Source organism: Arvicanthis niloticus, chromosome 3 (assembly GCF_011762505.2).
Source record: "Arvicanthis niloticus isolate mArvNil1 chromosome 3, mArvNil1.pat.X, whole genome shotgun sequence".
NCBI classification, from domain to species: domain Eukaryota; kingdom Metazoa; phylum Chordata; class Mammalia; order Rodentia; family Muridae; genus Arvicanthis; species Arvicanthis niloticus.
The window spans coordinates 47227438-47242412 of record NC_047660.1 but is presented as its reverse complement, the minus strand read 5'-3'; the positions used below and the strand labels follow the sequence as shown (position 1 = coordinate 47242412).

The window sequence follows — 14975 nt, the reverse complement described above, 5'->3', positions numbered from 1 at the left end:
AGTGCTCCTGCCATTCCTACCAAAAGATTCAAATGAAATGCCTGGGAAATTCTATCCTCTCACTCTCTCCTGACTTTGTTTATTAATTATACCTACTTAATATTTCACAATTTATCATAATTTGACCTTCACTCAGGTTCTCTGTGTTTACTACTTCAGGAGCTTTATGCCCTTAAAGCATCTTCATTTACACGTAACAGATTGACTCTCAAAGAATAGACAATTCTCAAGGATAATACAGGACATGGGAGGAGCAACCCTTATTATACCACATCAACTAGTCCCAACTTTACCTAGCACATATTTCCCATTTTCTAACTCGGGGGGGGGGGGGGGGGGGGGGCAACCAAGTAACTAAGAAACACCCCTCCTGCTTAAAGCCTACTGGCATATTAGGACTAGCCAATCCTGTTTGTCTTGCCCTGTCTTTCACGGAGCCTCTTCCAGGGAAGCTCTCGGCTCAGGCTTCCTTATAGCCCATGTTGCTATCTCATTCCTGTCAGCCTTCTTTGGGAAACATAAATAATAAAAGGCTCCAGCTAATGTATCAGCATCTCTGTGTTGTCTCTTAGTCTCCAACATAATGCAAAAGCCTGTGGGCACAGATCAGATGGGACACCTAGAAAACAGTAAAAGAGACTAACTAAATGGAGACAATTATGACTCTCCATAGAACCTGGTGAGCAGTTCTACTTCTAATTGTGGTGCTGGGGGTCAAATCCAGGGCCTACCACAGGCTAAGTACATGATTTATCAAGCTGCATACTAGCCCAGCCCAAATCCTCTTAACCAACATCTGAAGTATATTCAATCCATTTAGAAGATAAATGCAAAGAAGTTAGAGAAGGTAAATTTAAATGAGAAAACTGTTGAGCTACATTTGAAACCAAGATATCTGAGTGTCCCTGACACTGACAACATGTACAGAGCTGGGCATCCCTCCTGTGATGTTCACATTCCCCAACACTGAGCAAATGTGGAGTTCCAACAACATTAGTCGCTCCTATGTGTTTGGCTTCCTCTACCACTGAGGATATCTCAGATCTAACCTAAAGCATACACTTTGGAAGACAGTTTGGTAGCATCCTACAAAACTAAACATTGCTTTATGGTGTGACCCAAAGTCATTCTCTTACTGTGCACTCCATGAGATGAAGCTAAGATTCACCCTGAACTCTGCACCAGAAGGTTTAGGTTTAAAGGTCACTTAAGTGTCTAAAACTCAAAGTAAATGAAGTAGGTTTCAAAAGAAGACTAGACAAATGACCTAGTCTAGAAATCCACACAATGGGGTGTTACACAATAATAAAGCAGAAAAGGTCAATTAAACCATGACAAGAAACTGTCCAGACTATATTGTGAAGTCAGAGTAACCAATCTGAAAAAACCCACACTGTGAATTCAATTACATGGCATCCAGGAGAGATAAAAGTACAAAAGACAGGAGGAAAACCAATGGCTGCCAAACCTCCAAGGACAGTGAAGGAAAGATGAACAGAGAAAACACGGGGCCTTTTGCAGTTGGGAAGCTACTTTATATATGGTAAGTACAGTGTATATACATGTCAAAACTCACGGGGCTAAAGAACATTGAACATACAGCTTAACACTGGCATTCACCAAATCATGATGTTTTGGTAGCTGAAGGACTACATATAAGATAGTGGCTCATTAGATTATATTATCTAGTGGTATCATTTTGGTTGTAATTTATATATTAATATTTAACAGTAATGTGATAATGGAGGAAACCACTGAGGAGGTGGTATATTAGAATTCTCCAGACAGTCACTCAATGTTTCCTACAAGCCTAATACTGCATTTAAAAAAAAAAAAAAAAAAAAACTTCAACAAAGAAAGTTCTCTTTGAAACAAAGAGACTATTACATAAAACCACAAAGATCAAAATGTAAGAATAAGGCCGGGCAGTGATGGCACACGCCTTTAATCCCAGCACTCCTTTAATCCCAGCACTCAGGAGGCAGACGCAGGCGGATTTCTGAGTTCCAGGACAGCCTGGTCTACAGAGTGAGTTCCAGGACAGCCAGAGCTACACAGAGAAACCCTGTCTCAAAAAACCAAAAACCAATAAATAAATAAATAAAAATAAGAGATTAATCATGTAATACCCATTCCCAACTGATATATCTAGAGCACAACTCCTTGACTTAACGCTCAGGGATCACTATGTAAAAAGTGGGTAGAAGAGGGGTAAGAGCCAGAAATAGGAAGTCTGTTTTGAGACTTTGTCTCCTAGAAATGCAAGGGAGACTCCATCAAGTCACATCAATGAGGCTACCTAAACAGGACCCGAACAATGACAACACCTATCAATGAACGGGAAAGCAGAAGGGTCTTCCCACTAGCCAAAGAACTATAGGCAAGGGCTGGGAATGCCTAGATTGAGGATAGTCTTCTCCATGAGCGTTCCCCAATGGGTTAGCCAACATTAGTTAGTCAACTGGTCAGTCCATCAGCCCTGAAATCATCACATATAGACAACACAATACAGACTGATCAGTGTGTGTGTGTGTGTGTGTGTGTGTGTGTAGTTTGACACATTTAACAATAAAAGGCATAAATTTGAAAGACAGCAAGAGGGATGAGGAATGTGTGGAAGGAAAGAAAAGGGGGAAATAATGTATCTATATTACAATTTCAAAAGAATAAAATTATTAAACAAATACACAATCTATTAATAACTGGGTGTAGTCATCACACCCTCAATTCCAGCACTTGGAAGGCAGAGGCTAAGAGATCTCTGTGAATTTGAAGATGGCCTGGTCTACATTGTAAGTTCTAGGGCACTCCAAGCTACACAGTGAGACCCTGTCTCAAAAAAACAAAAACAAATACTTATTAGTAAGAAGGCAAAACCAAAACAGGTTCAGTAACCATGGCAGGGATAGGAAACATCTGTCACTATTTCTGTAAAAGCTACACTATATGTCAAAAGAGTCCTCGATAATCCGTAAGCCAAGCCCACTACAGCCAATATGACACAGAAGTAGACACAGGCATTCTTGAGGGGATAGGTAATCTTAATAGCCAAATATAAGAAAGTTAATTTGATCCCAAGAGATACAAAAGAAAACACCAAATTGAGAAAGTAAAGACAACAGAAGAATTTCTTATCTGTTGCCGTGGAATTTGCTCTCCTCTGTCTGCAGTGGTCCACAGTGTGCTCTTTCCAGGTACCTACTGATGTCTCATCTTGCAGACAAGCTCTGACTTAGTCTGGTTTTGAACCAGTATTAAGAACATACACTGTCAACTTTATTGTCTATCTACCTTCAAGTATTCTTCTGTATTCAGTTCTGTATTCTGTATTCAAGTATTCAAGTATTCAAGTATTCTGTACAGTTTTTTAAGATTTAATTTTATCCAAATGAGTGTTTTGTTATCCAAATGAGTTATGTAAGTTCACTATATGTGTGTGCCTGATATCTCCAGAGCCCTGGACACTGGATAACCCTGGAACTAAGGACAATTGCAAGCTACTATGTGGAATGGTGGGAACTGAACCTGGGTCCTCTTCAAGAAAAGCAAGTAAGTGCTCTAAATGGTTGCATCATCTCTCCAGCCTGTGCTGTTTTATATATTCTACTGGACCACCGCCCCAGATTAATGCTTTAGGGTGTGTTGTTCTCAACAGCCATTTGCACCACTGCTGCTATTCACAGCCTCAGATTCTACAGAACTTTACCAATGAAATCTCCTTTTTTTTGAGAGAAGAAAAACAAGGCCTATGTCTTTGGTTATGGCTCAGCCTGGTAGTGCATCTTCCCCACAACAGAATATAGTTATGGCAACGAGGGCAAAGTACTGTGATTAACTGATTACTAGATTCATACTGGTCAGTAACTGGCCTCAGGCAACTAATGTGAACAGAAATCTATCAGAGACTCATGAAAGTACATAAGGATCTGCCACACCTGTGATTAGTGTGGAAGAAAATAAAACCTTACGAGACTTCCATCTCACCCTGAAAAGCAAGTCAGCAAAAAGAAGGTGAAGCTTAAGAAGGTATGTGAGCACACATGAAGACAAAAACCAAGACAGAACTTTTCTCATCATGTTTACACAGGACAGAAAAAGCAAGAACACAGGCCTACGTCTGTCTACTGGTTATTCAATAGCAAAGACAGAAGCCCCTTAGGCGGAGAAATCCATAATTACAAGACATGAGGTATAAGACATTTCTGTTTCTTACCTGTTGTGTTCCATCTGCACTTACGATAGGGGCAGACAGAAGAGAGATGTCGCTACTTAAAATCTGAGCTGTGTCTAGCAAAGGCGGGTGTTCTGCCATTATCAATAAGGCATCAATACACTGGAAAACCCTCCAACTCTGAAAAACAAAAAGATAAAACCACTAAAGTATACATCAAGACAACACATTAGAATACAATCAGGAATTGCCTCACTAACAAACTGGAAAACCAAAGGATCTCCTGACTACTTTTTTCAATCAACTATTTGAGAAAATGTATTTCATACAACCTAAACAAGGTAACATTAGTTATACTCAACCTAATGCTAATACCAGAAACTCTATTTGCACTGTCTGCATCTTTACCTTCCATTCCTAGATAGGGATTGTTTAATTTAACCATCACTATTTAATCTACACCCTGAGAGAGACATCAAACTACAACGGCTGAACTCTACCTCTACCATTTTTCTTTGAGCTGACAAGGTAAATTACAAAGGCTCCATCTCCCTAATCATCCTGTTTGCCTTGAGGCACTACACAAAAAGAATCATGATTTTCTTCTGAATCCTCACACAAAGCAACACAGTTTGGGGACGGGGGTTATTCAGGATCAGGACAGGAACCTTTAAGTTTTAAGTTTTAAGCTCTTCCAGTATCTATTCATCTGCTCTAAGTGAGAACTGTACAGCAAAATGAATCTGTTGTTAAAGAAAGGATGTGCTAATACTCATACAGAATGAACCAATAAACAACAGCAAACTGACCAAAGTGAAGAGAGTCATACTAAATCTATGCTGAGCTTTATGGAGTCATTTTTGGATGCTTGTCACATTCACCAATTCAATGCTAAAGGGCAAGACATTAATTTTCAAAGATGATATTCACATTATTTTAAAATGTTGATTCTTCACAGAAACTCCCATAAAAGTTGATTCAACTCGAAAACAATTTTCTGCTTAGATATAATAGAAACTGCTGAGACTTTTAAAAATGCATTCAACACAAATGCTTATTGATGATTTCATACTAAAAACACTAATAGAGAACAATGAATATGATTAGCTGTCTCATGAAAAGGCATGCCACTTAAACATAGTGTTTATACTACATACACAGGCACAGGAGCAAATTAACTCCTGCCATAATGTGCATTACTAAACAACTTAAAGACTGATAAAACTCAATACTTTGAATCATTATCAAATAACTTCTCTGTGGAATTTACAAAAAAATTTAAGGTAGCAAAGATTCTTTGTGTTATTTGACTTTTGCCAAGTCTCACAATTATTATATAAGTGTAAACATGTCCAGGAAGTAAATTCACAAGTAAAGAGCGTGTATAAGTATTTCATTTTTGTTCCCTGTTTCCTCTTTCTTTTTCTTCCTTCACCCCTCCCCCCCCTTCTCCTTGTTATAACAGCAATGAACTTTTATTTCATCAACAGACGGCCTCTCAGTGTCATGCAGGCTAGACAACAACCCTCCTCTGCTGCGGTACCCTGGGTCCCCGAGGCCACAAGCACACACTGTCCTCCTCACTGCACTCATTTCTCTTTCCTTTTCGTGTGTGTGTGTGTGTGTGTGTGTGTGTGTGTGTGTACTGAGGACTGAGTTACAATACAGACAGCTGAAGGAATTCAAAGTACCAATAAACAAAATATTCTCAAAATCATTTATTGGTTTGAAAAATTAATTTGAACTTAGAATGGCATATGACTGGGTGGGCACCCTTAGGAGGAGAAAACCTGTGTAAGACTGACTATGTCAAGTGGCACTGAAACTAAGCAGTAACCAACAAAGTCCAGCAATCATTTTGAGAAAAAACTTTTCTAGTATCTATCAAAGTTTGTTTGTTTCTCATGCTAGGGTTTAAAGCCAAGTCCTTGCCCAAGTGAGTCAGGCACTACCACTTAGATCACAGTCCTATCTACCGAAGATGGGCAGATGCATGTAGTCAATGCTGTTTATGATCTGACTACAAAGACTCACAATAGATGCCCAAAAGTAATGCATGCACATGTGAACCAACACAAGTAAGCATATGAGTTTGTAGCAACATGATTTATTAATAGTCCTTTAAAACCATGGACAACCTAATGCCCCTTAGAAATTAATCAACCAATCTTTTCAATAACTATATAAACCAAAGAAAATCAATAAACTGCTGATTCAGAGAACAAGGAATAAAATTTCTCAAATACAATGTGAGTGAAAAACAAAGCGAACACATACTATTCAACTTTGTAGAAAGTTCAAACACAATTTACTGTTAAAAATCAGCACACTGGTTGCCTTTGAAGTGTTAAGGAGGGGAGCAGGAGACAGTTTCTGGGATGCTGACTCTGCTCTGTGTCTTGACCCAGGAGCTGTTAAATGGGTCACAAGTACTAAATTACAAGTACTACATGTTGATCTTTCATGTACTGTTCTCACATGTGGCTCACAATGATCAGTATTTTAGCTTCAGGGGAATCTGACACCCTCTTCTGACTGCTAAAAGCACCAGGCATGCACATGGTACACATACCTGCAGGTAAGCACTCATACTTAATTTTTAAGAACAGAATTCTTAAAAATGTTAAATTGTTTAGCACATCTCAGATTTCTTTTTTAATGTATGCATGTCTAGCTAATAAACTTCTCTTTGAAATGTTCTGATTAGGAGCTGGGACATGGGTCTGTAGGGAATATGCTTGCTGTACAAGCGAAAGGCCATGAGTGTAGATCCCCAATACCCACCTGAAAGCCAAGCATGGCAATGCATCAGTAATCTTGAAACTGAGGAACAAAGACAAGTAGATGCAGATCCCACTAGCTCCCTGGTTAACCAACCTGGCAACAACAGCTAGTTCAGGTTCAGTGAGAGATCCTCTCTCAAAAACTAAGGTCAAGAGATAAAGTAAGGTAGGACACTGGACACCAGCCTCCAGCCCACAGCTGCATACTCATGAACAAGCATAACTGCACACATGTGCAGACCCACCCCACCACCACACAAAACCAAAGAAATGCTTTCATTGTCTCCTTGGGTTCTTGTATCTTGTTGGTTTTTTTCCATTCAATTCTAGGATGTTTTTTCCTAGATTAATTTCCCTGACTTTTTAAATGATTCATTCAGTACTGTGCTGCTCCATGAGTTTGTGTATGTTCAGTAATCACAAGAAAGTATTTCAATTTTTTAATACTCTTTAGACTTGCTTTGTGTTCTAAAATAAGGTCCACTTCAAAGAATGTTCCATGAGCTTCTGAGAAAAAAATGTATATTCTGCAATGTTTGGGTACAATATTCTGTTGATGTCTGTTAAGTCCACTTGATCTGTAATATCATTTAACTCTATTTCTTTGTTAATATTTTTGTTGGAGTAAGATACTCAAGTAACTTACTGCCATGTACTGAGGTCAATCTGTGCCTTTATATTCAGTAGTGTTCGTCTTATGAAATGGGGTACATCCATATTCAGCACCTGTACATTTAGAATTCTTGACAGGTTGTTCCTTTAAATAATATGACTGTCTTTATCATAATTTTGGTTTGAATTCTTTGTGCAGTAATATTATTTCTTATACCCATTTGCTTTCTAGTTGGATGTACTTACTTGGAATATCTTTTCCTCTTTTACCCTAAGGCTGTGCTTACTTTTGACAGTTTAGATAGATAGATAGATAGATAGAGAGAAAGAGAGAGAGAGAGAGAGAGAGAGAGAGAGAGAGAGATGTTTCTGGTATACTATACATAGATAGGTCTGGGTTTCTTTACTGTTGTTTTGTTGCTTGAGACAGATCTCTCTACATAGCTCTGGCTGTCCTGGAACTCACAAAGCTCTCCTGCTTCTGCCTCCTGAGTGATGGGATTGAAAGTGTGAACTACCATATCCTGCTTGGGTCCAATGTTTCAATCCAACCTACAGGTCATTATCTTCTAATTAGAAAATTGAAACTAGAAACATTCAGTATTGAAAGGTATACATTATCTCCTGCCATTTGGAGATATATACATATATACATGTATACATATATGTGTGCGTATATATGTATGTACATATAGACATATACATATACGCATGTGTATATGTATGTATGTATGTACATATTATCTGGTACTTTCCTAATCATTTGGTTGAGTACAGTCTTTCCTGTAACTTCATAAATGTTTCGTTATTCAGTGTATAATTCCTTTAAGTATCTTCCCTAATGCTTCATTAGTAATCATGAATTCCTTTATCATAGAAACTTTTTCCTCCTTCAATTATTAAGGATACCTCTGCTGAGTATAGTAAATCTTGGCTGGCAACTATTGTCTTTTAGACCTTGGTATATATTATTCTAAAAGCTTGTAATTTTTAGATCCTCTGTTGAGAAATCCACTGTTCTAGTTTCCTTTCTGCTGCTGTAATAAAACACAGACAAAGAAAACTTTTAGGAGGAAAAGACTTATTTGACTTATACTTCCAGGTCACTGAGAAAAAGAAGTCAGGGCACAAACTCATAGGAACTTCAAGGCAGGCCTGCTTGCTATTCCATGCAGGCAGCATTACCTCTAACCAGGACATTCACTCACAGCCAAGAAAGTATGCAACATCACGGCAACACGCTGCATGCTGGCTCATTTGCTTGTTTGGTCTCATGCTCATGCATAATTAGTTTCCTTCTACAGGAGAGCCACCTGCCTAGGCAATGGTACCACCCACTGTGGGCTGGATCATTCTATGTCAATTAACAATAAAGAAAATTCCTCAAAACATCCCACATATCAATTTGATCTAAGGAATGCTTCAACTGAGACTCTTCCCACAGGTGAATTCTAGGTTGTGTCAAGTTGACAATTAACTAAATTAACTAGGATATCCACTGTTCTCTTGATAGGTTTGCCTTTATATGTGACTGGTGCTTCTATCAAGACAGTTCTCAATAGTCTCTGTTCTGAATACTTACTGTTTTAAGCAGAGTATCTCGTGACATATTCTTTTCTGATCCTATTTATTTGGTTTTCTAAATGTCCCCTACATCTGATGACCATCTCTTTCACTAGATTCGGAAAATTTCCCATGCCTTTCTTGAATACACTGTCTCTGCCTTTGGCTCATTTTTCTTGTCCTATACCCATGATTTGTAAATTTGGACTTTTAAATCATCCCCACAGATCTGAGACGTTACTCATGCTTTCTTCTTTGTTTCCCTTTTGTCACGGAGTATTCTCTCTCAGCTTGTCATCAAGCTCTGACACAAACCTCCACTTAATTCTAATGGGAAGGCTTTCCACTGAAATTTTATTTAATTTATTGGTATTTTCATTACCAAATTTTCAACTTTTTTTCAATATTTCTACCTCTACTTAATTTCCTCTTTCATATTCTGTATTGACTTTCTTATTTCATCCAGCTGTTTGTAGTGACTAAATATAGCAAGAGGTTTATTCATATCCTCTTGGATTTAATTCAACATTCTTATAATTATTCTTCTGAATACTTTGAATTTTTATCTAATTCATTCTCACTGAAGTCAATTTCTATGAAATTAGTAATTTTAAGGAGTCACATTGCCTTGACTTGTGTGTGTGTGTGGGGGGAAGGGTGGGAAGGCACTATTTTGGCACTTGTCTCTGGGATTAGGCTGTTTGGATTTATATTCAATCACACACATTCTTTTAGTAAGGATTTACAATGTTCAAGTGGAACTAGATTTTAGTAACATTATGATTTTATTTTTGCTGACAATGATGCTAATTTTTGACACATGTATTCAATGCATTTATAGAAGTTCTAGCTAGAATAGTTAAGTAAGAATGGGGAAAAAGAAAAGCATTTAAATTAAAAAAGGAAGTAAAATGATATTTGCAGATAACATGTTATTTCTAGAAAATGTAAGGATTTCACAAAAGCTAGGATTGACAAAAAAAAAAAAAATTACCAAAATTCCAGGATATAGAATCAATGTAGAAAAATGAATTGTGTTACTATACACTAACAATGGATAATATGAAAAAAAAAGTCAAGATACAATTTACAGTAGCATCAAAAAGAATAAAGATGGGTCTGGGGACACAGCTCAGCAGGTAATTTTGCACAAGCCATCCAGGCTTGACTGACTTTAATCTCCAGAACTCATAAAATGCTAGAAGGAGTAGCCCCATCTATAACCCCAGCACGCTTACGTTGAGATGGGAGGCAGAAATAGGAATCACCTGGGAGCTCTTAGGCCAGCTGGTCTGGAGTATGGAGCATAACAAAAGAAACAAGGAAAGCCCCACCTGACTCCTGAGTTATCCTCTAACCTCCACACATACACTCTGGCATACGCATATGTGCACACACATAATAAACAAACAAGCATGCAAATAAACCTATACTTAAAGAAACTTAGCCAAGGAGGTAAGACTTGTACTCCGAAACTACAATATTTCACTGAAAAGGGTAAAGATACAAATAAGGAGAAAATACTCCATGTTCATTTATTCAAAGATTTATTTTGAAGATTTCCAAACTCTTCAAATGATCTGCAGACTTAATAAAACAGCAATTTTTAAGGATATAGAAAATTTGATCCTAAAATTCATATGGAACTTCAAAGAACTGTAAAGAGCCAAAACAACCGAAAGAAAGAAGAGATGCAGGACTCATACCTCCTGTCCTCTAAACACATTAAAAGCCATGTAGTAATAACACATGTGGTACTGGTATAAAGACAACTAGATCAATGAGCTATAGTAGACCTCAGAGATATTCTAACATATGGTCAAACAATCTTCTATGAGTGCTAAGACTACAAGATGGGAAAGGACAGTTTCTTCAACAACAAGGTCATGAAACAGATATTCACACACAGAGTGAATCTGGAGCTCTTATAATACATACAAAACTTAATAATAGGTTAAAGATCTAAGTATAAGAATCAAAGCTATATAAGTCCTAGACAAAAATAAGCAGGAAAGCTTCATGCCATTAGGTTTCCTTTGTACATACATGTCAAAAGCATAAAACAGACATGACAGTACATCAAACATAAATGTTCACACATCAGAGGACTCTTTCAACTTTCAGAGACAACTTTCAGAACAGTTTAAGAAATTGCAAACTGTCATAGTGAGGCAACTACAACACAATGCAACACAACACAACACACTGGGTAGCTCAAAGACACTGCTCACAGTTTCGGAGGCTACAAAGTCAGGTATATGCTAGCTCTCTGGCTCTTCAAGGACCTGCTTCCTCTTTCAGACAGCTATCTTCATATTTTCTCTGAGGGGGAGGAAACTCCTGTCCCTCCTCTTATAAGAACATTAATTTCATCATGGGAGCTGCACCTTTATGACCTCATCTTAGGTCTTACTATCTTCCCGAAGCCTTGCCTCCTGACATCATCACACTGAGGGTTAAGGCATTCAAATAAGAATTTTAGAGACACACATTCAAAACTTAACACTGCCATTACCTCTTCCCCAAATTCATGTCTTTTTTTATTCTGTTCCAATGGTCCCAAAAAAGTCTTAATTGTTTTAATATCAATTCTAAAATTCAAAATTTCACATTAGCATCACCTACATCAATCATTGGGAGAAACTCATGACTTCTTCCAACATAATTCTTTTTCTTTCAACTTGTGAACCCCTTTAAATTGTGTGCTTGCAAAATACAATGATGGTATATACATTGGATAGAGGATCCGTCCCCAACGGGCAAAAAAAAAAAGTAATTCTAAAATTTAGCAGTACAAATACCATAAGGTCTAAAGGCATAATTACCTTTGATTTAATGCTGTTTTCCAGACCTACCAGAATCACCTACCCATACAGCATGGCAAGATGGCCCAACCCTCCTAGTAATACCAGGGTCCTAACAATAAGTCTCTGCCACTTGGTAGTCCCTATCTTCCTTTATGACCCACATGGCCAAGTGTAATAGATGATATAATCTCAATAGCTGAGAGGCTAACAAAGACTGCCATGAGTTTCAGGCTACCTGACTTACACAGTGAGTTCCAGACAACCTTCAAGTACAGAATAGGACTGCTTATTCAAGTCCAGATTTGCTTTCAGTGTCCCAGTAGCCAACTGCCTTCTGAATGATGAAGCCACCTTCTCTGGGCAGTTGCTTTATCTGGCTCTGCAGTAGCTTAGGGACTACTGGGAAAGATCATTTTAGGTATCCCCTTTTAGATACAGGCAAATGTGCCCATTTCTTACTACTCTGGCTGACTATTTAAGGGAACCACTTCCAGATTTCTGAAGTTCATTTTCCATGCAGTTCTTCCATCTAGGTTCTTTGACAGGCACATTATAATCTTCATAGGTTTCCTAGATTGTAACTTAATCTCAAATCAGAGTCTGCTAAAACAGACTTGGGTTGCCCTGTCTGTATTGTGTCTGGCAACCTCCTCAAGGAAGCTCAACCAATCACAGGCTCCCTCTTTTGTCTGATGTCTAATGCCCTAAGCGATACTGTTCCAGGCCTTTGGTCTAGTTTTTAGTTGTTTCAAGACAAAAAGTAAATCTAATCCTTTTTACTTTATAATGTCAAGGGACCTACATTTGTGACTCTTTTTAGTATGGCCAATAGCTAGTAGAATGGTAAACAGAGTGCTAGGACAAAATGGCTATTGTAGGAGGAACTTAGCCAAGCAGGCCCAGCCGCAATTCTGGCATATGTGCAGCTGATACTTCCTCCCTGAGCCTGCCTAGAATCTTAGAGGCTGTTGATGCTGGACCAGGCAACGGAGCGAGCCATTGAGAAAAAGACAGGGTTATATCTGGTTACTTGAGAGCCAATGAGATGCTGAGAGTGGAGTATAAAGGTTTGACCAGCTCCTATAATAAACTAGTTTGGTTTTGCTACTTACCCAACTCCCAGAGTCTGTGTCCTTAACTTTGTGCCTTTTTACCCCGACCCCCAAGGGTCTTGGTCAGGTTGCAAGCAACAGGCTATGCTTTAAATTATGATTATTTTTACAAGTATACTCCAGACTTCACTACTTGGAAATCATCATGCTCTTGATACTCCCTTACCAAAAAGAAAATCTGAAGCTATTTATTTACTTACTTACTTTGAATAAATGACATAATTCCTTAGCTTTTATTTCAATATAAGACTTGAAGTTACTAGCAACCCCCAAAATGAGTTTTGTTCAAATGTGTCATCCTTAAACTGGGGTTACGTGGGGCCTCTAACTCAGGATTCTAAGACATCTGGCTGCATGAAACAGGCAGAATAAGTACAAACTATAGGGATGAAAATTTGGTAACCTGCAGAGCTATCCTTAGTTCTCACTTTAATTGATCTTGGGGTGGGTGGTGTCCTTAATTGATCAAGGTTTTTAAATTTAAAAGATTTTATTTTAAACTACACTCATTATTATTATTACATAGATTGTTAATAAATAATCTAAGCATTTCTTATGACATATTTACCACAGTCAGCTCTACTTCCTTGTCTAATGGAAAGGAAAAATGGGTACAACAGGTAGGATGGGTGGGCCTCAACCCCAAAAGAAGTTTGGGAGTGGTGTTGAAAGCCACTATTACTACTTTTCTTAGTTGGATTCAGTGAATAGCATTTAATTATGCATTCAGGAAATATAATCAGTCCTCATTCCCCCACATCAAAACTACACTATAATGAAATCTGGATTCAGAGTAAAGTTAATTCCAAAGAATGCCCCTCCCTCCCTCCCTCCCTCCCTCCCTCTCTCTCTCTCTCTCTCACACACACACACACACACACACACACACACACACACCATTATAGAGACACTCTAGGCAATATAAGCTGGGCATGGTGGCACACACTGTAATCCCAGCACTCAGAAGGCAGAATCAATAAAATCACTGTAAGATGGAGGCCATCCTAAGCTACATGGCAAACTCCTGGCTGGCCTGGGCTACACAGCAAAATCCATGAGTCTCAAAAAGAAGAAAGAGAGATCGGGGGGGGGGGGGGGGGGGGGGGGGGGGAGAAAGAGAAGAAGAAACTATGTGATGTAAGATACAAACTACAGAAATGAGAGCAAGCCCAACCCAGTAACAGACCGGAGTGGCCACTTAACAACAACTAAACATATTTTTTAAGTAGTATTATCTTAAATCCTTAGATCCTTAGTTAGTGTCTGGTGTGTACAGGACATCTGAGGTACTTCTAGGGTCAAAAGGTAATTGCACCTGGGTTAATTCTATTCTCATGTGCAGATATTTTATTGGCCTCTGTTCTTATGTTTTATGTGATAGATCATTCAGTTTGGTCTTGTAGAATTTCAAGTTTTAGACCATGTACTACCTGACTCCTCTCTGACCACATTAGCCAGTGAGCAGTTCCACTCACAGCCATCATGGCTCGCACGTCAATGCGGAAGCTGCAGAGCTAGAGCAACTTTGCATGCGTAACTCAGTTAGCTTCACCAATTACTTGCAAAGAACAAATTTTATCACAAGAAAATCCTGTTTTGATGCTCTGTGAAACACAACAGAGCCTTTCAGCTGAACACAGTAACTTAATGCAGTGCTTTCCAAATTCTGTTATAAACCTCTAACTAGTCCTGGGCTTAAAGTTAATTCCCATAAGCACATAATTTCTCTCCATCCTGTTTATTAAAAACTCTTGTCTTTACTCTTAACACACAGTGATGTCTCTCCTGAGTTCTAGCACCAAGTGTCTTTAGAGTTCTGGGGCTGGCTCAGTGGTGCAGCACTTGTCTTACATGCCTGAGACCCTTGATCAGATCCCCAGGAGGAGCTTTGAAGGAAGAGCGTTTTCATATGATATGAAAGATAAAG

The 14975-nt window shown here is 38.5% G+C and overlaps 1 protein-coding gene across 6 annotated transcripts in view; it reads right to left on the bottom strand.

Annotated features, from left to right (window-relative positions):
* Fndc3a (fibronectin type III domain containing 3A) overlaps positions 1–14975 on the bottom strand; it is a 149651-nt gene that overhangs the window by 121240 nt on the left and 13436 nt on the right. For 5 of the 6 annotated variants that reach the window (XM_076930751.1, XM_076930749.1, XM_076930748.1 and 2 more), the window contains exon 2: positions 4214–4351. The exons of the other annotated variant lie outside the window; for it this stretch is intronic. In XM_076930751.1, coding sequence (XP_076786866.1) covers positions 4214–4312 — 99 coding nt within the window. In that variant the 5' untranslated portion in view covers positions 4313–4351. The remainder of the gene's footprint in view (positions 1–4213; positions 4352–14975) is intronic. 6 annotated transcript variants of the gene reach the window in all.